General features: G+C 41.6%; 1 protein-coding gene across 7 annotated transcripts in view; it reads left to right on the forward strand.

Annotated features, from left to right (window-relative positions):
* LOC125464841 (thyroid hormone receptor-associated protein 3-like) overlaps positions 1-25,007 on the forward strand; it is a 113,939-nt gene extending 88,932 nt beyond the window's left edge. For 3 of the 7 annotated variants that reach the window (XM_048557664.2, XM_048557665.2, XM_048557668.2), the window contains 9 exons: positions 3,772-4,749; positions 6,677-7,486; positions 9,007-9,179; positions 11,308-11,416; positions 12,815-12,899; positions 17,288-17,484; positions 19,042-19,237; positions 20,230-20,379; positions 22,190-25,007. In XM_048557664.2, the coding sequence (XP_048413621.1) occupies positions 3,772-4,749; positions 6,677-7,486; positions 9,007-9,179; positions 11,308-11,416; positions 12,815-12,899; positions 17,288-17,484; positions 19,042-19,237; positions 20,230-20,379; positions 22,190-22,435 (2,944 nt within the window). In that variant the 3' untranslated portion in view covers positions 22,436-25,007. The remainder of the gene's footprint in view (positions 1-3,771; positions 4,750-6,676; positions 7,487-9,006; positions 9,180-11,307; positions 11,417-12,814; positions 12,900-17,287; positions 17,485-19,041; positions 19,238-20,229; positions 20,380-22,189) is intronic. The other 4 variants (XM_048557669.2, XM_048557666.2, XM_048557671.2 and 1 more) reach the window with 4 other exon arrangements.
* The last annotated feature ends 283 nt before the right edge of the window (positions 25,008-25,290 follow it).

Below are 25,290 nucleotides of genomic sequence, written 5' to 3' on the forward strand. Positions count from 1 at the left end.
ACAGGCTCCAGCTTCCTTGCTCATTTGAGGTTTTGAGCAGGTTTCTAAAGGTGAAGGTGCCGATGAGATGTTCCAGTGGTTCAAACCAAAAATGTATGAATCATTCAGGGAAAAGGTTATGGGTTGCACATGAGGGTTATGACAAGTTAGGGGTGAGTAGAAACTTAAGGCAAGAATGTATATTTATGGCAGTTTTGCCTCTGTGGGAAGATTGTGTGTGGCCCGGGTAGTGTGTGAGTATTGAGAATGATTGCAACTTATTCAGTACAATTCATGACTCCACAGATACTAAAGCAGTTTACATGCAACAAGACCTGGACAATATCCAGGCTTGGGCTGATAAGTGGCAAGTAACGTTTGCACTACACAAGTGCTAGGCAATGATTATCTCAAGAAAGAGAGAATCTATCCATCATCTTTTGACATTCGGTGTTATCACTGTCACTGAATCTCATGCAACCAACATGCTGATCCTTACCATTGAATAGACACTGAACTGGACTATTCACTTAAATACTGTGGCTACAACAAGTCAGAGCCTAGGAATGCTGCACTGAGTAATGTGCCTCTTGATTCTCCAAAAACACCATCTACAAAGATCAAATCAGGATGTGATGGAATACTCCTCACTTGCTTGGATGAGTGCAGCTCCAACAACACAAGAAACTTGACACCGTCCAGGACAAAACAGTCCCCTTGATTGACACCGTGTCCACAAAGATTCATTCCCTCCATCACCAATGCACAATAGCAGCAGTGTGTACCATCTACAAGATGCAGTGTAGGATTTCACCAAAGTTCCTTAGCATTCCAAACCCACAAATACTACAATCTCAAAGAACAAAGATAACACATACAATCAAACATCACCAGCAAGTTCCTCTCCAAGCTATTCACCATCCTGGCTTGGAAATATATGACTGCTTCTTTGCTGTTGCTGGGTCAAAATCTTGGAATTTCTTCCATAAGCAGCCTTTTGCCTGTACCAACACCAAATGGATTGTGGGAGTTCAAAGTGGCAGCTCGTCAATACCTTCACCAGGGATTTTAGTGATAGCAATAAATGTTGGCTAGCCAACAAATCCCTGAATGAATAAAACAAATTCTGAAGCTGAAAGTACAAATAATAAACTCAGTGGCATGGAGGTGGGTTGGGCAGAGATGGGAATAAGCCTTTTTGGTGATAGAAAGGATACAGGTTCAGAACACAACTCAATCAATGCCAAATCAGTCAAGGCAATAAACTGTTTAACATCAAAAATGTATTAATGCCTCCTAAAATACCAGTGACGACATTTCACACGAACGTTGAGCAATTACCCAGTACAAATATTGGCACCATTTTGCTATCAATGTGCCTGTCTTGTTGTTAACTATTCCACTTACTTACCATATCATTGATTTTGTCACAATCCTAATAAACAGTTTGGAAAAGCAGCAGAAATGTTGAAGTACAAAGTAGTTAGTCCATAATTTTGATTTAACATATGCACACAATATATCAAACTATCATCAAGATTTGGGGGCCAACTGGCAGTTCATGTTCTTCCAGCACTTCGTCTTTAAGTTTTAGACTGTGTATTTTTATGTTTTATGTTAATACATCAACAGCATCTTGAATAGGTGCTTTAGCCCAGATCAAAAGCTTGAGCATAATTGATGGACACTGAAACAGCCACCTCATTAATAGTTACGATTATAAATTCTCAGACTGGAGACAGCTATTCATTCTGCCATGCCTATCTTGGAACTTTCAATAAGCTATCCAATTAGTTCCTTTTCTCAGCTCTTTCCAGTGGCTAAGTGAGTTCAAGTAGCCATGCATATTTTTCCATCTCAAGTATCTGTGTACCTTTTTGAAAGTTGCATTTGAATCTAATTCCAGTACCCCTGCATGGAGAGCATTCCAGATCATTCCCTGTCTGCTTCAATTTGAGGACATCTCCCAGATCATAACTGTATAAAATCTTATTCCCCTGGTTCATTTGGCAATAATCTTATCTTCTGTTTATTGACGTGCTTTCTTCCTTTCATTCCATCAAAGCTTCTCAATCCTTGAACATCTCTATACTTCTGCTAAAATGACATTAAATTACTCTTCATTGGGAGTTTGCGTGTCAGCTATTCTGCGCACATTGGCTGTCTTTGCCAACCACTTGAGAAGGTTCCAAGCTGCAGCCGTTACTCAGCGTTTGTTTCTCAGGATTTGAACAGGACAGCAGAGCCAACAAGCTGCTTGGAAGATTGGAGTTCACTGGCTTGAAAGGGGTGACATGAGGTTGACAGTTTGTAATGACATCACCCTTGGTAGTGTGGATGGTCTCTCAATTTGTAAGGGGAAGTAGGGCATTCTCAGAGTTGAAGCAAAAAGGCTATGCGATTTTGAATTATAATCACTGTTGAAGGAAGCAAAGCAGCAATTTTGCTAAGCTAGCAACCCATGCCACCCGAAGGTTGCAGGAACAGCAACTCATATTCCACCTGGGAACCCTGCAGCCTAATGGTATCAATGTGGACTTCACCAGTTTCAAAATCTCCCCTTCCCCAACTGCATCCCTAAACCAGCCCAGTTCGTCCCCTCCCCCCACTGCACCACACAACCAGCCCAGCTCTTCCCCTCCACCCACTGCATCCCAAAACCAGTCCAACCTGTCTCTGCCTCCCTAACCTGTTCTTCCTCTCACCCACCCCTTCCTCCCACCCCAAGCCGCACCCCCATCTACCTACTAACCTCATCCCACCACCTTGACCTGTCCGTCTTCCCTGGACTGACCTATCCCCTCCCTACCTCCCCACCTATACTCTCTCCACCTATCTTCTTTTCTCTCCATCTTCGGTCCGCCTCCCCCTCTCACCCTCACCCCATCCCCCTCTCTGATGAAGGGTCTAGGCCCGAAACGTCAGCTTTTGTGCTCCTGAGATGCTGCTTGGCCTGCTGTGTTCATCCAGCCTCACGTTTTATTACTGTGAATAGAGTTTAGTTTGTTTACTGGTGAGGCCAGACCAGTGGTGCACCACAGCATTGTGCTGAATTGATTAATCATTGGTGAGCAATGTCAGTACAATATGTCATCAACCAGTTTGGTAGCAAGGCAGTTCCATGCTCAAGCACTGAGGTACTCTGACCATCATGTTGACTTAACTCTCCAGTGTTTCTTTTTAGAAAGGTGTGGTTTAAAACCTTACAGTCTTGACAATCCAGGAAGATCCCAGATTGCAAATGCTAGTCAGTACCAAGTTCCCTGCCCTTGACCTAGGTCATTACTAGAACTTTAATAGTCCTCAGCTGATGCTCTCTAACCTCTAGTAGAGACGAACAATCAGGAAAACCTGGCTGTGTGGGGCCCCATTGAAAAATTCCTTTCCAAGCATCTGATTCGAATATTGTAGCAGAGGAAGAGGGGAAAAAAGAGCCCACAGTACCTCTGCAGCCTTCTGCAACCCTCTGAAATCCCTGCATCTATTCAATATTGCTCTGCAATTTGGCAGCTCTGCATCTTGTATTTTTCAGGTTGCACCATTGGAAGTCAGTGCTTTCAGTTTTCTAAGCCCCAAAGTGTAGAATTCTGTTCAAAATCTATTCACATACTGCTGTCCACGTAAACCAACACTGTCCCATGTAAAAACTGTTTCCTTGACCAAATGGTGTTGTTTAGCCGAATGTATTCTGAAAGTGTACCCAGCTGTCTCAGAAAGTAACTATATCATTGAAATAGCATTTTAATCCATTTTTAACGTGGTTTTTAATTTTGTTTCTGTTTTGATTTTCAGCCCCAGGTCTCGTTCCAGGTCGTACTCTCCGCAGCATAACCGGGAACGTAACTACCAACGGGAATACCAGCCCAGGGAATTTCGAGGCCATCGAGGCTACAGGCGGCCCTTTATCCAGCGCCGAGGACGAGGCTATTATCCAAGAGGTAACTGGAATAACCGTGGGGGTTACGGCAACTACGGCAATTACAACCATTATGGCAATTACCGGCCCAACTGGCACAACTACCGCTCAACATACAGCCCGCGGCGGGGCCGGTCCCGTTCACGTTCACCGAAGCGGCGCTCGATATCGCCGAGATCAAGAAGCCGCTCCCGATACACAGACAAATCGTCGTCCAGCCGGTCAGGAAGATCCTCATCCTCCAGGTCTCGTTCCTCGCCTCACCGTAGTCGCTCACCTTCCCCTAAACGAAGGAACAAGAAAACCAAGTCTTCTCAGAAGGAAGCAGCTGCTTCTAAACCACCTGTCCAGGAGGGAGAAGATCAACAGAAACGGTCATCTGAAGATGGGCAGGCTGGCAATGGCAGCTCTGAGTCCCCTGCTGGCCTGGCCCCCAAACGCAGTGACTCATGGAAAGGCCTAACTGCTTATGACACCAGCCCTAAACATCCCAGTCCGGCCCCACGTTCTACTGTAGTGTTGAAGACCAGTCCGGCATTGCATTCCAGCCCAAGCCAGCAGAGTCCCTCGTTGTCGGGTGCAGCACGCCATGCTTCACCTCACGGGAGCCCTGGGCAGATGAGCCCACAGAGCCGCAGCCCAACTAGACCGAATGCATCTCACCAGAGTCCCCCGTCACTCAGCTCTACAATTCGCAATGTGTCACGTCAAGCCCCAGCTAACCACAGCCCACCAGCGCCCCTGACTCAAGGCATTGCCCAGAAAGAGGAAGTACGGCCAGGAATGTCTGGCCTGTTTGTGGAGCAGACGGCCCCAACCATCTCTTCATATCTAAAGAGGTATGTTCCGAGAAGGTCAGTATTGAATTCTTGATTTCTTTCTTGTTTTGTTTTGTTTATTTGGAAGTAAAGAGCTGTGTGAAGAGCGTTGTTTCAAAAATTGTCAGAAATTCCAGGCTACTAATGGAATCAAGTAATGGATAAGCTGGATATTCCAAAGGTGAGAATTTGAGACTTTCGGGCAGCTTCTGCCCGTAATGTAGTGATATATCCTTTCACGTAATCTGAGCAGCTTGTTAGCTGAGTATTTAATATCTTTTGGATGTCTGAGAGCTTAATGTAACATTAGGTTGGGAACACATGAGCAGGATTCAACAGGTCTTATCAATCACATGTAGAAAATCCTTAAGGAAGCAAACTTCTTTAAACCGGGACTTAATCTTCTCAGTACTGACCCAGCTGGTTTGGGAAGAGGCTTTCAAACAGGATAATTCTTTACTTTTTTTTCTTCAAAGTTACGTACCTTAAATTCAAAATTTCCAAGCATCTAACTGGGTTGCAAGATCGTTTGGGTAAAAGAGTACACTGGAATCAAACTACATTAATGACCTTAAATAAAGTGTTGCCTGCATTTTAATCAAAACAAAAACCTGGTTATTTGAGTTGCAAGGACATCCATTAACAGTATGTTACTCTTCGTGACATGAGCTCAGTCAAACATCCCGTCTAAGCTGCTGTGAGTGCCTGCACCTATAGAGTTCAGTCTTTGCCCCAGCAAGTGTGGTTTTGGACACTAATTATGGTTGCCACCTGCAGTGATTTGGTTATCTACTTGTCCCTTGTGCTTCAAACATCAGGTGAACAAAGAATAAGACATGAACATGAACATAAAAGCCTTTTTATACAGTATATATGTTTGGCCCATTATGCACATGCTTGAGATTTACCTTAGTGCCTCTCCATGATGATGATGCAGCTGGGATTAAAATTTCAGAATTAGGTACAGGAGTAGTCCATTTGACTCATCAAGCCTGAACAGAGTAGCTGGATCATGGCTGATCTTCTACCTCGGTGCCGTTTTCCTGCATTTGCTCCATATCCAATGATGTCTTTAATATGTAGAAATTTATCAATCGATTGAGGATGCTATGGATATTTTAGCTCATGCCTTTAAGATTTATGAAGACCCCTTTTAAAAACGACTGTTTTTATACGTGGAACAGCATGTTTGATGAGGCTGAATCCAGAATGCTCTTTCAGTATCTAATAGCCATCATTGTCCATTTGTTCTGGCTTGTTTGGTTAGAATTTCCTCCGAGGTGGGGACTGTCTCAAATGCTCTTGCTCTACTGCAAATGTACAGTGTTTAATGGAGGACTTTACCCTTAGCTTTACTTCCTTATTTCCCTCTGTGAAGGAATCTTTCAGCTATTAGGTCATTGGGAATGATATATCGAGAGATCTTTGAGACATTATCCAGTAAACGCACAAGGATATGCTGGTAATTTACTACGTCGCAAGTCCAGTGTTGAGCGTCCAGTAGAACTCAAGATGGCACGTGCTTCACCTCAGCGCCTCATTGAACCAAGAGTTGGAATCCTTAATGTTGTACATAGATAATCTTTCTCAAATTAACACTCATTAAGTCAATCTCAAGATCTCAAAACTGTGAAACTGTATCAGCCTTTCCTCTTTCATGTTATTCCTTCCTACTTTTTAAACTCACAGTTTTTGTTCCTAATCACCACGTTTTCATGCTGTTTCAAACTTTGATATCTTGCCAATTGGACTTTGGCCTTTTACCCAAGTTTCTTGATAGAAAGTATTTGAGTGGACTTCGCATTTGAGTCCTAGCTTCAGCCTTGGGTAGAAACAAGACCTTTTGAGATGGACCCTTGCCGTAAGATCTTGTTCGTTTAAGCACAGACCCCTGATTATGTAATGCGTTGCATTTCTTTTCTTTTTTGTGTGTGTTTCTGTCTTTTTTTTTGTTGAACCACAGGTTTACAGAGGAACAGAAAGCTAAAGTGTTAATGCAGGATAGGGTGAATGGAAGAGAAAAGGAACAGAAAGGAACAGATTTAGAAAAAGAGAAAGGGAGAGACCAGGCCAGTGCTCACGATAGGCTTTCTGCTTGCAGTGTGGTGAAAACGGAGTTCCACGTGAAAAATGTTCCAGAGAAAGGCAGCCGTAGCAGTCAATCCCCAAAACGTTTCAAGGGTGGAGTTGCCGAGGAGTTTGAAAAAATCTCAAAAGCAGAGATGCGTCACAAATTTGGCTATGATGAAGAGGAGGTCGAGGAACATGACAAGGACTACCCAGCCAAGAACCAAAAAGAATATGGATATGAGGATGAGCTCAAGTACAGGAGCAAATTAATTGCAAGTAAAACGCAGGAACGATATGATGAGGAGGATGAGGAGGAGGAGGAAGATGATGACAATGATAGACCACGCAAACGGGAAGAGATAAATTTCTTTAAGCACATCACCATCTCCAAGGAAAAGTTTAGAGAGGTGGAGGAGGTGGAGGAGGAGGAGGAATTAATGCCCGAGAAATTCAAAAAAGAGGAGCGATTTCTATCAAAGAAACCTGATGGGAACAGATATCGGGAGGTGTCACCTGTGAAAGCATTAAAATATAAGGCAGGCCGAGCAGAAAGTCCTCCACCCCCAAGGAAAAGCTCTGATAGCAAAGAGCAGGAAGGTGTGGCTGCTCAAGAGGAAAGCACCCCTGTGCTCAAACCAACACATCGTCCAACAGAGGTGACACTGAAAATGGATTCGTTGCAGTTTGGCGATGACTCACTTGGGTAAGAATTGGATTGATTGCTGTGTGTTTGTTTTGTCAACAGTTAATGTTAGTTCCTGCCATGGCTGATGCTTTTGCAAAATCAGACAATTTCACTGCTTTCTATGCTTCCAGAACAGTGAAGGAAATTATATAAAAAGAGAGGCATTCTGAACTCTGGAAGGGGCTGAGTCTGTTTGTTGTCATCCACCGAGTTGTTCAGCTAAATGTCCCTATTGATGTTACAGAACGTAGAAACATTTCACGTCTTCCCAAGGGAGGGAAGGGGCCTTTTCAAATCATTTTAACTATGTAACCCAGAAGTAAGAGCAACGTTCAAAAATGTGCCCTTCAGCTGACAAGGCACAGAGCAGTGGTCCGGTCAGCAGAGTCCCATTGAGTTATTATTCCTCTTTGCGGCCAGTCAGCTAATAGCAGTACTTTGAGTTGGGAATTAAAGTTGTGGTCTTAACTTTGTGACGTAGTCCATTATTGCATCACTGTACTGTCCTTATTTAAAATTCTTATTCAGGAAAGAGTCCTGTAGTGAAACTTGAGAACAGTGCTTGGTTTGTTTTTTTTTTATTTTTTTCCCCCATAACACTATTTCTAAGCATTAAAAGAATAATTGTCCCCAACTCCATCTCCATACTATATCATCCCCTTCCTAATCCCTACTTCCTATATCAGATGCATATCCAGTTGAGCTGCCAAACTGCTGTAGTGACAGTGCCAAACCACTCAGCCTGGTGATGCTGTATCCTGCCATTTCATTGCACACTATTTCAAATAACCAGTTCTGATGGCCAAGCTTTGTCATTGCCACATGATGTGTTTGCGAGGATGATGAACTCCTCCCTGGGGGAATTATTGCAAACATAGCCAACCACAGTCTGGTGTAGCAACAGTGTGGCTGTCTGTAGATTTATATCATCCCCATAAAGCAGAATTTCATGTTTAAAGATGACATTGAACTGATATTTTGAGAGAACTGAGACTATGATCTTGAAACCTGTCTAATCTCAGCTCTGTAATTTGCAATTAATCATTGTGCAATTTCGACCTTTAAATGTAAATGATAAATGACAATATATTGCACTTAGCACATGGGTCCTTACTATATGTTCATATTTCCATCGCGTTGAATTTTATATCTTTTACTTCTTAACTTGTGGTGATGAAAAATACCTTACGGTACTTATCTCGAGTCTGCATTTCATGTGGTGACCATAGTAGCGAGTATTTCTTGTCTCTTCGAAGCATGTGTTTACTGAACACTTTTTAGGAGTTCTTTCTCTCCTCAGCAAAACTGACTTAACACTGGAAGATACATATGTTTAAATGATTAACGTCTGCACTCGCCTAAAGGTGACAGCTTGTGTTTGAGTCACTGCTGTACAACGGGGAGCGCAAGCCCACCAAAGTCAGGATGGTGTGAAAAATGAGGCAGTAGTAATACTGAAGTCCATGATGCATTGATAGGCTTAGCATTTCTTTGGAATGACCTTTCAAAACAAAAAGCTCTTCTTGTTATCTTTCCAGCTCTGCCAACGTCCTGACCCATGAGCGACGCCTCTGTCGCGACCTTGTTCACAAACCCAAAAAAGATCAGGAGTTTCGTTCTATCTTCCAGCATATTCAGATGGCACAGTCTCGACGTAGTCCTTCTGAGCTTTTTGCTCAGCACATTGTGACTCTGGTTCACCATGTGAAAGGTAAGTTAGTAACAGTTACTGTTTAGTTAAGGTTTTCCATCTTGTACCTGTTGCTGAGGTATGTATTGCACATATGTATTTTAATATGTGCTTTGGTTTTGGTGTAATCCAGCATCTATAAAAATCGCCATTTGTAATGAAAATTCATCAACATTTGTGCAATCTTGTATGTTGAATGCATATATAGGAAAAATTATTTCATGATTTTTCTTGGACTTTCATTGCAATGCCAGTTGTATATTGATCCCATGATAGTATTTGGATGGGATCATTTTGCCAAGGTTTGTTTGCCAGCATTTAATGCATCCATGTTATTTGCCTCAACTGTTCCTTGTGTCCATGGTTTGAACTGTGTTACCCGTCTTAGTATCAAGGTGTTTTTCCTTAATTCCTTACGAGATTTATTAGTAAATATCTCACTTTTATTGCCCTTGAGAACCATAACGTAGTAAACCCCTTTCCTGTCCACTCCCATTATGCAGTTTCTAATTAATTGAACCACTCACAGTGTCAAAAAGCAAACTGTTCTAATAATTCCTATTTCTTAAGTCACTGAATCCCTGTGCTGTCTCCCCTTTGACTAATTTCTCTTACCACTTTAATCCACTCAGTATTCTCCAGTTAATTATTCAATAAATGAACACAGCCAGTGAGCTAGCAAATACAGACAAGGAAAAAGAATGATTAAACATTCATCAAGGCACGTAGCATTTATGTTGAAAAGTAAATGTTGGGAATTACGAATACAGCTATCCATTTGAACTATTCTGTGCCTGAATTGAGCAGTTTTCTTTTTTGCTGGGTGTTGGCAATAGTTTTCAATGTTTGTTTCAGATATCTAGCATCTGCAGTGTGCTTTGGGTATTTTTTTTTGCCTTCAAAGTACACTGGCAGTCTGCAGAAATCTGATTACATTAGTTAAATTGCCTCTCAATTTTTTTTCCTGATGTTTATATATAGATGTGACTGAAAGCCAATGAAGTGATATGTGATGTAAACTTATCCCAACAAGTGATATTTTTCTGGAACTTAACTCACATCGGAGCTTTGCAGGTTATTTCCTAATGGACACGTTGTGGGTTCACAAGGAATCTAAAATAAGATGCGGGTAACTTCACAATGATAATTGTCTGGAGTCTAATTAATGGAGCTAAACTGTTAGTAGTGGTGATAACTACCAAGTAGTTAAATTTTTAAAGGAACTTCATGGCTGAAGTTGTTTGAGTGAAGTTGATACATGCTCACTGATGTTTGGTTCTGCTTTAAAGTTGTAATGATTATTGACTTACTGATCCTGAATATTGACTGTGGAGAATATCCATGTGGTTGTCCTCTCTCTGAACCTTGCTGACAATGTTGACTATTGCCATTGTACTATGCTGTGTGGCGGTCTGAAAAAGGTCAGCCAGGCTGTACGCTGTCTGGGCTTCTCCAGGTCCTGTAACTAAAAGTAGCTGAAAGCTGGTAGAGGTTTGGGCCTATCAAACTGATTGAATTAATACCGCATGGAAAGGAAATAAGAAGTGATGGAGTGAGCAAAGTATGTTTTTTCCCCCAAAAACAAAACAAATCAGGACTGGAAGAACCTGAAAAAGAGATGGGGATGGAAAAGATGGACCAGGGAGAGTGGTGACGAGCTCCTCTTTTTAATGCCACCCTAGTGGGTGGCGGCTGATGACCGGTTGCTGCATGCATTTAACTATTGTTGTTTGTAAACTCTTCGTGCAAATGTAAAACGGTTTTTTTTAAAGGTTTTGGGTTGCAGTGGGGAGTGAATGTGATGCTGCTCAAGACAGTAGTTGATGTTGCACTCTCATCCCCTGTAAAGTTGCTATGTAGAAGCATCTCAGAGCTTGATGGGCAAACCTTGTCTCGATGACAAGGCTCAGCTACAGAGATGAATCCATGTCTCCTGTGCTGTTTCAGCATCTTTGAAATGATGTATTTAGCCATTCCCAAAAGTTGTCAGAGTTGAAATACAACCAGATGTTGCTTTGCTTCTCCCCTCTGGGTTATATTCGGCTTGCATAATTTTTAATGACTGGAGTTTTCTATTTTCTTTAAATGTGGTGATTCCTGTCACTAACAAGTCTTAAAACAGGCTATCTTCTTTCTCTGGCACCCACAGAACATTACTTCAAGTCTGCAGGAGTCACATTAAATGAACGCTTTACAATGTACCAAAGGAGAACCGCCGAGCAGGAAGTGCCCAGGCAGAAGAGCCCAGAGATTCATAGGTACCTGGTTTTGATTTTTATTTGACAGAATGATATTAGTAAACATGAGTAATGTAATTTCAAGACTACATATACAGAGATCCTCAAGTTTAAATTCCAATTTCAATTCTTGTTGATTATTTTGACTGTCCTGCATACAGTGCAGAGAAGCTCCAGTCTGTTGTGCACCTGTTGGATTTTGACCTTTGCATTGATCCTTTGCATCAGAATTACCTGCTGACACTTAGCTTAATGGGTAGCACTCTAGTGTCCAGATTAGGAGCCTTTGGGTTCAGTCCCACAATTTGAGTACAGAATTTAAGTTTGCAGTACTTTGGGGCCACTGCACAATCCAAGGGCTCAACTTTCAAAAGGAATGTTACACAGAGAACCCTACCCTTTTAAATTGGTTGTGGAAGATCATGTAACACTTCTCAAAAAGCATAGATGTTCTCCTGTGTTAACGTTGATCCTTCAACCAATGTCACGAAAATGATGTAAATGATTTATCTTGTTTGTGGAATCTTGCTTTGCATAAATTGGTTAATGAGTACCCTTGCATTAAAATTGAAGTACTTCATTGGGTATGATGTATTATGAAATGCCATCAAGTTGTAACTTCCTTTTTTTAGCTGTGTTCCCAGTTTCAGCTTGATTGTCTTATAGATGGCTCTGAGAAGGGTCAGCAGGATCTGCTGGTTAGTTAGACACAAATATTCGCAGTTATTTAAGAGCAAATGTTTACCTGCTCTGTCCTCAGTACAAGTTGAAAGGTTTAAGTAGAAAATAGCAAACATTTTGTTTGCTACATAAAAGGCACAACTTCGGGATTATTGTTTTACCTGAAGAGGTATTATCACTTTGGCTAATTTAAAACGGATGGGGGAGTGAGTAGCACAGGCAGTTTGCCCTTTCATTCCTGGAACTGAATTTGAATCCAAACCACAATGATGAGATTAAAGTTTCTCTCTGTCTGTTGACTTCCAAGGATTGAGTGTGAAATGGGTTTTGGACAGTCTGTATCCACTTCCGAATGGACGTGAGCCTCCAGTGCAAAGATGTCCCTAACTCTATATTAGTTGGAACTAATTTGATGATCTTGCCCAAATGCTGAGAGGATAATGCGTGCAGAATATCTAAATGCCCTGCTGATGATAGCAAGAGCTCGTCAGAGATTTGAGATTTAGGTTCATTGTAGAGAGTGCTTTACTCTGCATCTCGCTATGCTGCATCTGATATGGGACACCTTATTTCTCACACCGAAGACCGAAGTGGCAAAATGTTCTACTCTTCTCGCAATAAGCTTTTTTCTCGTTGAGCTCAAATTTAATCCAGTCCCCCTCAAAAGTAACCGACCAGACCTTTAAAGACACTGCTCCCTTAATGTTCTTCGTTCTGATGGTGGTTTCCATTTTTAAGGCGGATTGATATTTCACCCAGTGCTCTAAAGAAACGTATGCATTTCCGTGATGAAATAAAGAGCCAGAAGGAGAGCAGCTACAAGGTAACTTGATTGTGGACTTACTAATATTGTGTTTGTGCTTTTATTGCATGAATATTGGGTAATGTCTGTACAATGACAAATGACTCTTTTGTTTTTGTTTGGAGTTTCTCCTATCATAAGTTTGTGTTTTTCTTTTAAGGCCCCCAAAACAATTGTTCTAAAAAACTGAGCTGCAAAAGTGTTTAATTTATTAAATTAATCCTCACCTCTGTGACGTGCTTAAAAGTATGGCAGATGCTGTCAGAGCCTGTTGAGGTGAGCTTGAGACACTGGGAGACATTTTTGGAAAAAAAAACTTTAGGAAAATGCAAACATATATAAAAAAATGCGAGTGGCTGATGCAGGAAAACTTCTTTTCTGACTGAGCTGTAAGTATTTTGGATTTTTTTCTGAGGAAAATATTAATTTTAAATATAGTTGACATTTTTAAGATTTCTGTCTTGTCATCTCTTGTGCTGTGAGGTTACTTGTATTTTCTTGCATTAGCAGCTTATCTTTGGGGGGTTGTGTTAAAATTAGGAAGTTGAAATATTGTGCTCAGTGTACTTGGATGCCAGGTGTTTGTATATCGAAAGTCATTTTGAACGTCATTTTGTACCAGAGCCTGCAGTTGGTGTAAGAATTCATTTCCAGCTTGCAGACCCAAATCTCCAGACAACAAATGGTGGATTGAATCTGAGCAGGAGAGTTGCTGCAGTGATTAGAGGCTGTCCTCCTCTTGCAATACTTGGAGCAAAGGTTTATTGGTGTCCTTTGTAGAAAATGTTCGGGAGTTCATCCCTCTTTCACTTTCCCTTATCTGCAGTCACTTCTGTGGTATCAAACGTACCAGTGATATCTAATGGTAAATGCCTTAGCCATTATTTTAAGTCAAAAACTGACAGATTTAGCTTGAGTCCTTTAAAATTTGCCTTTGAACAGTACTTCCTGTAAGTTACTGTGTCTCTGCTGTGTGTGGAGATTGTGAACTCAGGCCTGTGACATAAGATGAACTAAAAAAAAGTACATCTGAATTCAACTGAATGTAATACTCATTCAAAATCATACTCCACCAGCTTGATAGGCTTTAGTCACTCTATAATAAAATGGCATTGAAATATTGAATCCGCCTGCTATTATTGCCACCAGTCTGGTTCTGTGTTCAAAATTAATTGCAACCTCTCCTTGATACTCAATGAAATATCATGCGCAGAACAAATTTTATTGTCATTTATTCCTTTTCATATTTTCTTCTGACCCCTCCTATACTCCATTATAATCTGTAACTCATTCAATTCTGTCGCTCGTACCTTGTTCACCCGTTGTCCCCCGTCTTGCTGACCTATGCTGAGCGGCCTTAATTTCGAGATCCTCACCGTTGTTTCAGAATCCTCTGTTGCATCCCCCAAGAAACCTGCTGCAGTGCTGCCTCTTAAAACATCTGATTTTAATGATGCCATCATTTGTTCCTTGCTTTCAAGTGTTTTGGCCGTAATCCCTGAAAGTTACTCCCTGAACCATGCTATATCTCTCTCCTATACCCCCTCCTCCTCCCCCGGCCCCTCTTAGGATGCTCCTTAGAACCTACCTGATTAATCAGGGTCACCTGTCATAACATCTCTTCTTGTCTGTCAGTGTCAGAAATTTTTTTTTTATTGAGCATGCTCTTGTTAAGTGATTTGGGCTGTTTTGCTGTGTTATCGTTACTGTATGAAAGTGAGTTGTTGGTTCTTCCCTCCTGTCTACGTAATTCTTCCCGCTCCTCTTGCTCTGCTCCAAGTGCTCCAATTCTAGACCATTCCAGAATAACTTGGAATGTTCTGTGGCAGTGGCTTCGTTTTTTTTCATTTTGAAGCTGAAATGTCAGGTAACCCATATATATAATCTGTTAACGCCACAACAGACTGTTGGCGCTTGCCAAATAACACCAGTACCTTCAGGAGAAGAAGGGGAAGAATACTGAGTTTTTCTTTAAAAGTAGTTTTACCACATTTAGCCTGGATACAGTGTTAGGCGGAGCCTACAAACTGTAATGTTTGCCCAGAATTAATTTTCCAGACATCCCATTCTTTCCAGATGTGTTGCACTTAATTCTTTGTTTGGAAACTTCTCTGACAGATGAAGAGAGTTGTGTTCGTCATTTGTGTTAGAACGTTGCCTCAGTGGATGTAAGCTATCATACTCACACAATGGGAGTCTTTGTGAGAGGGCCAAAGCCTTGTGTTGCAAACATTTGGACTCTCAGCTGCTTCTAACACTTTGCCAGAAACTGGCTGCTACCCAGCTGCAGCATTGTGCTAGACAGTGTGCAGCTTTCCGATTGCACTTAGTTTTAGAAGGAGAAAAAAAAACAGCCTGTTCTCACCAAGTGGGATTGACTCTTTAAGGGTGGATCCAACGGTTGGCTTAAAATAAGAATGCAAATTGAACCTGGTAGGATGGTGCTATCCACTGTTTGCTGTACCATGATAACATTTCTCAATCCAGGGAGAATTGTCATCGCCATGCTAAGTGCCCAGTTTCTTACTGCCCAAGGCCAGCATGATCCTCTACCACTTGCTGTGATATTGAGGAAAGCTTCACCTAGTAGTGCAACATAGTTAAAAACATTATTAATGCTCTCAATGACACATTTCCCCTTTATTTGGTATTAAATTATACTTTCAGGATAAGAAAAGGGAAGCACCCTTACTTTCTGCTCTGTCACATCCTGTAAGCATTTTAGATGCTCCTAAACTCTAGGGAATCTAGGCCCGTTGTACTCTGTTTCGTCTCATTAGTTAATTCGTTCATCCCACAAATCAATCTGATGAACTTTTGTTGCCTCCCTTTTAGGCGAGTATGGAAATGGGACCTGAACATAGTTCTGCAGGTGTGCTATAACTGAAGCCTGTATATTTGCAGCAAAACCTCCTTAGCCTTGCACTTAAATCCCTTTGCAGTAAAGGCTAAAATGCCTCCCTGATTGCTTGTTTTAGCTGCTTGTTAACATTCTGTGACTCACACCACTGATTTCAAACAAGCTGCAGGGAGAAGGCAAGCATTCTGCTCCCATTTTGCCTTACATTCCTCGATGTGACCTTTACTATAAAAGTGACCACTGTAGCTTTTCATGGGGCTCAAATGTCATGTCCACGGCAAGAATGGGGTATTGCTGTCAATTAGGGGTCATTCAGTCTACATGCATCCTGTTCTGCCCAGGATATTTCAAGTTAATCTCTAAGTTTTGCCATTTTACTCCCTACTGAAGTGGGTAGTAATCCAACTGCAATTTAAATGCTTTAGCCCATTTTATTTTTGTTGGGCCAGGCAACAGTCTGAACCAACAATCATTAACTGTCTGAAGAAATTATGTTCTTTATCTTTATCTTTAATTATTTCCTTCCCTCACCCTCCCAAATCTTGTTTACTACCCTCATAAATCACGAAGTTCGACTCTGATTCGCTTCCTTGTTTTTAAGTGATGAATTTCTCTCGTTTCCCAACATTAGTTGACATGTGTAATGAGTACATTGGAAAGACCATGCAGTGATTTTAAACTATTAAACTACTCCAGCTGGCTACCTGAACCCAAGCTGGGGATGTGGATGTTGGAGATTGAGCAAGATGAAGACATTCCATTTATGGAACAAGAAGATTAGGAGATGGTAGTGAGCTGAGGAAATGACAACCCAGATACAAACTAAGGGACGCCCCCTTCTCATAAGGGAAAAGTTGACTTTGGACCAAAAGAGAATATGTTTCCAGTTCCAGATTTAGTGAGAGGAATGTCATAGGGCCAACCATAGGGAAGGCGGATGTGGTTTGTCTGGCCATGTCCACTAAGATCAGCCTTTGGCTGAATATCTTGCTCATTAGTTCTTTCACGTCCGTGGGTATTCAAACTACCCTGGCGTCGTGACAGGCAGTTATTTTTTATTCTCCTCAGAAATTGTTCTGATGTATACAGAACGTTGAGGAAGAAGGAAAGGATGATGAATGTGTATAAGTGGTGATGTTTATTTAAACAACTTATGCTTTGAAGTACAATGTTACATTTGTGATGGGAGGCCAGTATGTAATCTGTAGAATTCCACAGGAATGCTGATCAGTGTTAAATCAGCTTGTATTTTTGGTTGGGCTCAAAAGTTAAAGGAATCATTTGAAAGTGGAGGTCATGTCCTTTAGCAGCATTAAAAACATTTTCTCAGTTCCATTTACTGCGTCCGTGTATGTACGTGCACTACAGGTGTACTCCCAATAGTCCTGAGAGAAAGTAGATCATACAAATTCTGTTATCTTTTTAAGAAAGCATGGAAATGTAAAACCACTTCACTGTCTTTGAAGCAACCCTTTGGGTTCTTTTACCTCTTGTCAGTCACACTACATCTTAAACATATTCCTTATTTCTTATCCCAAATGCTTTCTAGCAGGGAGAAGGGAAATTAAAGGATGAGCCTGATGACCTTCGCCTAGATATTGAGCACCGTAGGAAATATAAGAGCAAGGAAGGAGAACATAAAAAAGATAGTTCCAAAGATTCAAGAGATTCCAGCCATTCACGTGAACGGTCAAAGGAAAAGTCTGGAAAAATTCCCAAAGCGTACAAGGAGTCTAAAAAGCACAGGTAATGTTCTGTATCCTTTATCATACTGGACAGTCTGCCTCCGCTGGCTGTCTTTCCTTAGGTCTTTCTTACCAGTAGATAGTGGATACTCATGTCGCACTGACACTATTTGGTTCCCTCCCTTCTACAACCTCTGATCTGCTGATGAAGGAAACTTTGGAAAAGTGCTGCAGTGCAGATGGTGCACAGTCTGTGCTGGTTGTGGAGGGAGTGAATAAATAAGGCTGTGGGAGAGATGAGATTAGACAAACTGCTTTGTCCTCAATGATGTTGAGCTGGCTGTGTGTTGAAACTGCCGTCGTCAGCCAAGTGAGCAGCACTCGCAGTGTATCTTGTAGATGGTGAACAAGCTTTGAAAAGTCAGGAGATGAGTTACTTGATGTGGTATTTCCAGAATCTGACCTGTTCTTGCAGCAGTAATGTTTTTGTGCCTGGCTTAGTTAAATTTCTGGTGAAAGAAGCACACAAAATGCTGGAGAAACTTAGCAAGTCTGGTAGCATCTGTGGAGAGAGAAAAATAGTTAGCATTTTGAGTCTAATACAACTGTTCAGAATTGGTCAGCTGGTACTTGGTCATTTGAGGAGTCTTCATTTTGAAGAAGTCATATCACACTTGAGTTTCTCTCTCCACAGATGCTGCCAAACCTGCTGAGTTTCTCCAGCATTGTTCATTTCAGATTTCCAGCATCCACAGTATGTTGCTTTTATTTAAGTTTCTGGTGAAATGAGATCTTCAATGTGTTAAAGGTGGAGGAATTCAGTGGTAATGCTATTGCTGTTTCATGTGTTTTTGTGAATGCTAAGAGATGCTAAGAGATGCTTAGATTCCTTCTATCATTGAAAATTGACCTTGCCTGGTATTTGTATAGTGCGAATGCTACTTGCTACTTACCAGCTCAACCCTATAAGTTTCCAGGTCTTGTTGCACGCAAGTTGCGAATGATACTGAATACTGTGCAGTCAACAGTCAATATCCCCTTTTCTGATCTCATGTTGGGAGGATCGGTGAAGAAGCAATGGCAATGGGTTTCACAGCCTAAAGAGTATTCCTGTTCTTGACAAGAAGAAACTGTTCTAAAGGTAACATGGGAGGTCTGAGTCCAGGGTGGTTATGCTTTCATGACATCTTGGATTTCAGATTAACTGCTGGTCTTGCCATATTGCTACAGTGATGGCAGAAGCCTTCTGATTCACTGCTACACTAAGCTACACAAGAGTCTCTGTTTGTATCTTGTGCCAATCCAAATGTCTTCTAACCCAGCGTTCACTTCACTTCTCTCAGCACTGATTTGAGGTTCAGCCTTGTCTGTGGGGTAGTTGGTCATTGGTTGGCAAAAAAAGTTGTTTACATGTCACAGGTATGTGGAAGGGAGTAGGTAACCTGGCGCCAGTGCACCATGCCAGTTGGTACTTGGTCATTCAAGAATGGACAGATTTGAATGTGACTAGCCAGCCTTTCCAAACCCAATGTGCTGCCACTCGAAGGACCAGTGACACACATAAGTGGAATTGTTGTAAAATAACATCCTTTTTCTCCCCCCAATTTTTTTTGAACAGGAAGCGCAAGAAAGTCAGAGCAAGAACCAGCTCATCATCCACTTCATCTTCCTCTTCGTCTCCATCACACGAGGGAAAAGATGATCAAGAAGAGGGAGTGGGCCGGGAGGAGACCTCGACCGGCTTTAACAAAGCTCGCCTTGGAACACGAGAATTCACTGGCCCACCAACGCGAGGCAGAGCACGTGGAATTTTTGTAAGCAGAAAGTGAAAACTGATGCTTTGTGCTGTCAGGCCCTCAAGGTTTTGTTTCCTGGTTTCCAGTTAGTGTTTCATTACGTGAGGTTAGACAGCATGTTAATTCTAATTCTAGGAATCTGAAATAATTTGTCCAGATTAATGATTTTGCTTTGGCGCAATGTTTGTTGTTAAGAGTTACTGAACCAGCACTGGAAGTACTTTGGAGGTTACTGTCTGTACTATATTCATAATCTAGCTTGTGCTTGTTTTCCAGAGATGCAGTTTTACAGTCCCTTATGTTTTAGAATGCAGTGGGGCTAGATTTCAAATCGGGCAGACATTTCTGGATGGTGACACATGATTCTTGAAAGGGACCATTTTTCTTGAACCTGGCTCAGTATGGGCCCTGAGTTACAAGTTTATTTGGACCTCCTGAAAACAAAGATCTGTGTATCAAGATTATGATGCTTCCATCCAGAATTTTTCATCAGTTGCCCTCTCACCTCACAGCTTTAAACCTCCAACCTGTGGTTTTTATGGCATTTGCTCCTAACTTATGTGGAGATCTCAATTAGAATTACACAGCCTCCAAGGTTTGAACGTGACGCTGAGCAGCTTCCGGGAGAGGGTTGTACAGTTCTGAATTTATTGATTTGAGTCTTTGACTCTATCTCTCTCTGTCTCTCTCTCCACTGTGGTGGAAGGCCAAGCCTGGCCATAAAGCTTGGCGCTTCTATCTTTTTCACATAAAAATATCACAATTGAGATTTTGGTGTGCAGAAATGTCTTGCTGGCAGTGAAGGAGCAGTTTTGTGGGGTGGGAGGTTTTTGGCTTGAGGTGTTTTGCCAAGTTAGCATGGAGAGAGCATCCTGTGCTGTCACCTTGGCATGCTGAGTAAGTGGACATTCCATTTTCCTTCACTTGTACTTTGCATCAAGGTCTGAAAATGTAACTCATTAAAGTTGAATACCTGTCCCAATTACACCTTCCTTTTTATGCTAATGCAGCAGTTCAGAATAAGAGGAAGAGGATATGGCAGGGGAGCGTTTCCTGGTCCCAGCAATAGCAGTAACCCCGGTAACCCAACTTTCCAAAAGAGGCCCCGCGAAGAGGACTGGGATCCCGAGTACACACCAAAAAGCAAAAAGTACTATCTGGTACGTGTCCACAAACATCCAGAGCTCAGGTTGTTTTATCTGTCTGGAGGAAGAAATGTCACTGAGCCTCCAAGAGCTGTTTGTAACCAAGCCAGGCCTCGGCCCAGGCCCCTAATGGCTCAGTGAGTTGATCCAATGAGCAGTCAGGCTGTGCAGAGCAGGCAGGCTCCTGGTCTTTACGTGAAGGTAATTCTTGACATCAGTTGTGTACGACCTGGCATTAATTGTAAGATTATGCCTCGAGCAGAGCAAGCGCCCCTTAAAATTCGAGCTAAGTCATTCAGGGTTGATGTCAGGAAACAGTTCTAAACGCACAGGATGATAGAAATCTGGAGCCCATCCAAGGTGATGTTGAGGCTGGAGGATGAAGATTGGAGGGAAATCATTTGGAAGGCAAGAGTATATAAAGGAATAGAACAGAGCTGGAAAGTGGAGTTGAGACACTGATCAACAGTGATTTAAATAAATGCTGGAACAGGTTGGAGGGGGCAGAATGGTCTCCTCTTGATCCTGTGGTTTTGTGGCTTCAGTGTCGCACTGGATTGTGAGGAGGAGAAGTGTGGGCTTTATGGGAATTGTGAGCTTTTACTTGTTCCTTGGACTTTGCACCAATATCTCACTTACCCAGAGGCTATAGACACTCAGCCCAGATAAACAGAACATTTTGTAACATTGAAGTTAAAACTGATTTAAGGGGCCTGAATAATATTTTTTTCTGTAAAAAATGAAGGAAATAGTGGGATGCGGCATATTTGGGAATGGACACTTTGGGGGAGGGGGAGAGAGAGAGATAGAAATCGGTTTTCCTCCAGCTCGGAGCAGTGGAATATGTTCCATGCCCAGAGTCTTTGCATTGGAATCTGAGGTGACCCTGCTTGATCTGGAAATGAAGGGGCAGCAATTTACCTTTTGTTGGGAGCTCAGGAATGTGGACGCCTAAAAAATAAAGTTGCCTTTTGTTTTGGGGGAATGGTTGAATTCCAGTGGTTTTCATTCATTATTTTTATGAAGAGGATAAATACAAACTCCAATTCAGGAAACAATCCACCTACCTCTGTTAAAACATTTTATTAGATGCCAGTTGTTGGCATCTTCCCTTCGGGTACATGTTTTGCTGGAATAATGGGGTTTCATTTATTATAGCACCTTTCGCTGCCCTGGGACTTCTCAAAGTGCTTTATGAAATAGATTTGAAATGTACTTCCTATTGTGCTGTTGAAAATCCAGTCGCCAACTTAGACACAGCAAGACCAAACCTCTGGCATTGCTATAAAGGCTGATTCTTTTTTGTGTATAGGTGTTAGTTGAAGAATAGATGTTAGTCAGGTCACTGGAGAGATTATCCTTGCTTTTGAAGCAGAACATCCACTTCCCAGTCAGACTTTCATGTTCACCCAAAAGGGTAGATGTGGACAGGGCCTCCTTTTAATTTCTTATCCAAAAGATAGCACCTCCCTCAAGAATGTACTGAATGCCAGCATAGATATATACTCTAGTCCCTGGAGTGGGGCTTGAACCCAAACATTTTTATCTCAGAGTTTGTAACTCTGCCAAGTCAATGAAAGTTGACTCCTAATTCCTGAGGTGGTAAACTTAGATCCAGATTGTGTTTCATTCAAAGGGAGCCAGTGTCATTGCGGTGACGCAGGAGAGGAGATTGCAAAGACCCAAGACTATATTCCCTACACCAGTCCTGTTGCACTTTTAAAAGATTTACCTTTGAACTGTTCATAAGATCAATATATAGATACCTGACTGTACTGGACTGTATATTTTAATGTAATGTTTCTTCCCTTCTGTTTCTCTGCAGCATGATGACCGTGAGGGAGATGGGGACAACTACTGGGCAAATAAAAGGGGCCGTGGTACGTTTCAGCGAGGAAGGGGTCGCTTCCTGTATAAAAAGTCCAACACCAGCCCCAAGTGGACTCATGACAAATATCAAGGCAGTGGGCAGGAAGGTGTAGAAGAGGAGGAAGAGGAAGAGGAGGATGATGGACAAGTTGGCAGCATTGCATCCCAGGAAGAGAAAAAGCTGGGCACTATGGAACAGTAGTGCCAAAAGGGACTGGGCCTTTCTCTGGCGTCTCTGCATCAATTCAAGCATAGAATCTGGTCACTAGGATCACACTGAGAGAGATTTCTTCGTCCAGATCTCCATAGGGTTTACAAAGTAGTAGATTATTTGTTGTGGTGGGGGTAAATGCAAAGGACCCTTTGGGATTGAAAGGACCAAAAACACCTGTCTTTAATGTGACGTACAAATATGTATATGCCCCGCAGGTGTTGTACCTGTCTTGTAAGATACACCGTTAGCTGACATCGAAGAGCTACAGGTCGTCCTAGGAGTGCAAGTCCTCTCACCTGCACCCCCCCCCCCCCTCCCAAGGTATTTTGAGAATTAAAATATGAACATGTATGATGGTGCGACTTGAGTACTCCCTGATAATTACACCGCTACCTGATTCAGTTTGTAATAGGAAGCTGCTCCCAAAATGTGCAACTGACCAAGAATTGAGTGTACTACAAGTCATACCCTGTGCTACGGAAGGATCCTCTCCCCAAAGCTGGCGTTTTCCTGAGCCCCGGATGTTGCCGCATGTTTCTTTTAACAACATGGGTTTTAAAATGCTTTCATTTTTTTGAAGCCAGCTTTAGAGCTGAGCAAGTTTCCAGGATCCTTAATAATTTGTTTTTCCCCTAGTTCCTTTTGGGATCTGCCCATCTACATATTTGGTTGCAATGCTTGGCTTATGCTTTTTCACAGATGTAATTGACGGCAGCAATTGTTTTGGTATTTTTGTTTTTAAGGTTTTTCTAAAAAAAAAACTGGCAACGCAGCTTGGGCCTCGTATTGTGTTTTTGTAGAGTAGAGGGAAAGATGTTACTTCCCATTAATCTGTCCTAATTTTTCAAACAAAGATTTGTCCAAGTTAATGATCTTGCTGAGCCACAAGAATGACTTTAAATCCCCCTCTCCCTACCCCTTTCCAATCTCTCCAATGGACCAGACTAAGATGTGTTCAAAGGTTAGAGATCTCTGATGGTTCGGCATGTATATTCAGTGATGGAGCTCATGGATCATGGTTGAGTTAGTTGGTCTCACCATGGCTGACATTTTGGTGCCGAATCACTGAACTAGGCAGCGAATCAGTCAGCGTTCTTGTTCTTGATCACAGTTATGTGACATGCACTGTAAAGCAAGTGTGTTTGTATATTGGTTGAGAACAGGCTTGACCTTGACCAACTTGCTGGAGGGAAGAACGTAGAATTGAGTGGAGAGGGGACTCGCCAATTGAGAAAGAAACAAAAGGCAGTGTCTACATGATTTGCACCCAACTTTAAAATCTGCATCAACCTCCACAGTTTTCCCCTCCTATAGACCACTGTTGGCAAAGACAATTGTATGGGATGAGAGGCTAGACAAGGAATAGAAAAACAAGATTCACATGAATGGAGAGTTCAGTTGTCCTCAGATTACCCTTCAAACATTGGCAAAATAAAAGTCTCAAAGATATGCAACGTAAAATAATTCAATGAAGCAGAGGCTGATTTCTAGTATATCAACATCATTAATCCTTGCTTACTCGTTTGTGATTAAAAAGTATCAAACAGAATAGTAGGAAACACTTGCAACAGTAATGTCCGTTGCATAATTTCCTTGAGACAAATTGGAATTTTCTTTTTGTGAACACAGCAAACCCACCAAATGGACAAAAGCTACAGCAATGATTGCCCTTTGGAGCTTTGCAGTTCAGTTGCTCCATCTATCTTCAGCAAATGCCCTTCTTTATATAGCCACTTGAGTCTCAAATAGTCTTAAAATGCAGTCCTAGAAAGCTCAAGAGCCCTAATCTAATGTCAGAACGTTAAACTTACGTTCCTTCTGTACTGGCCTCTTCCTTCACGTACAACACGAATCTGCTCTATTGAATGATGTCTACATAAAAGCTATCAGTGACACAGTTAGGAGAATAGTCCATTGCAAACAGGGAAAGGGGAAGGAGTACAAATATCAAAACAGGATTGTAAATTCATCTTTGAGTTTTTTTTATTGTGAATTCCTTTGCATAGTCTGAATTTAAATGTTACATTGCTTATTGTATTAGACCTTGGGATTAATGTTAATAAACAAATATTGGATAAACATTTAAATACGTTTTATATTGACAATCACATATCTCACTTCTACTCCATGCCTGGCCTCCCCTATTCCTGTCAGTGCATCTTGCTTGATCTCTTTAATTTGTATCTTTTTATGTGTATTAAAAAGTTGTAAAAAAAAAAGTGACACGTGCTCTCGACTGCAATAACTATTGAATTTTTTTTATACATATAGAAGTAAATAGATTTGAGAGGAGGGGAACACTCAATGGGGGGAGTATGATGGTTGCACTATTTTTGTAATTTTGCTGAACTGCCTTATCACTTAAAATTGTTAAAATTCATTCTTGTCCAGAATTTAATTGGTTTGTATTTCTCCAATTATTTGTGTTCTGTTTTGTTACCATGGTTTCCTCTCTCAAATGGCATTCTGTATTAACTCTGTTCTTCTCCCCTCCTTCAAGTCATGCTGAGGTTCGAAGCATTGTGTTGAATTTTTAATTAAATTTCTGTGCCAGCATCAATAGTTGTGGATGTCCATTATTGGATCTTCTTTGTCTCAATTCTCATTCATGATGGGGTGTTAAAATTTCTTTATGCATTCTTTGGATGTGGTCTTCTCTGGCCAGGGCCAGTAATTGCATGACCTTAGTGGCTGTTGAGAAGATGGTAATGAACTGCTTTCTTGAACCACCAGAGCCCATTTAGCGTAGGTAGACCCCAAAGCCATTTAGGAGAGAGTAGAAAGGCTGAATAGGCTGGGACTTTTGTAACTGGAGCGTAGGAGGTTGAGAGGTGACCTTTATA

This window comes from Stegostoma tigrinum, chromosome 24 (assembly GCF_030684315.1).
Source record: "Stegostoma tigrinum isolate sSteTig4 chromosome 24, sSteTig4.hap1, whole genome shotgun sequence".
NCBI classification, from domain to species: domain Eukaryota; kingdom Metazoa; phylum Chordata; class Chondrichthyes; order Orectolobiformes; family Stegostomatidae; genus Stegostoma; species Stegostoma tigrinum.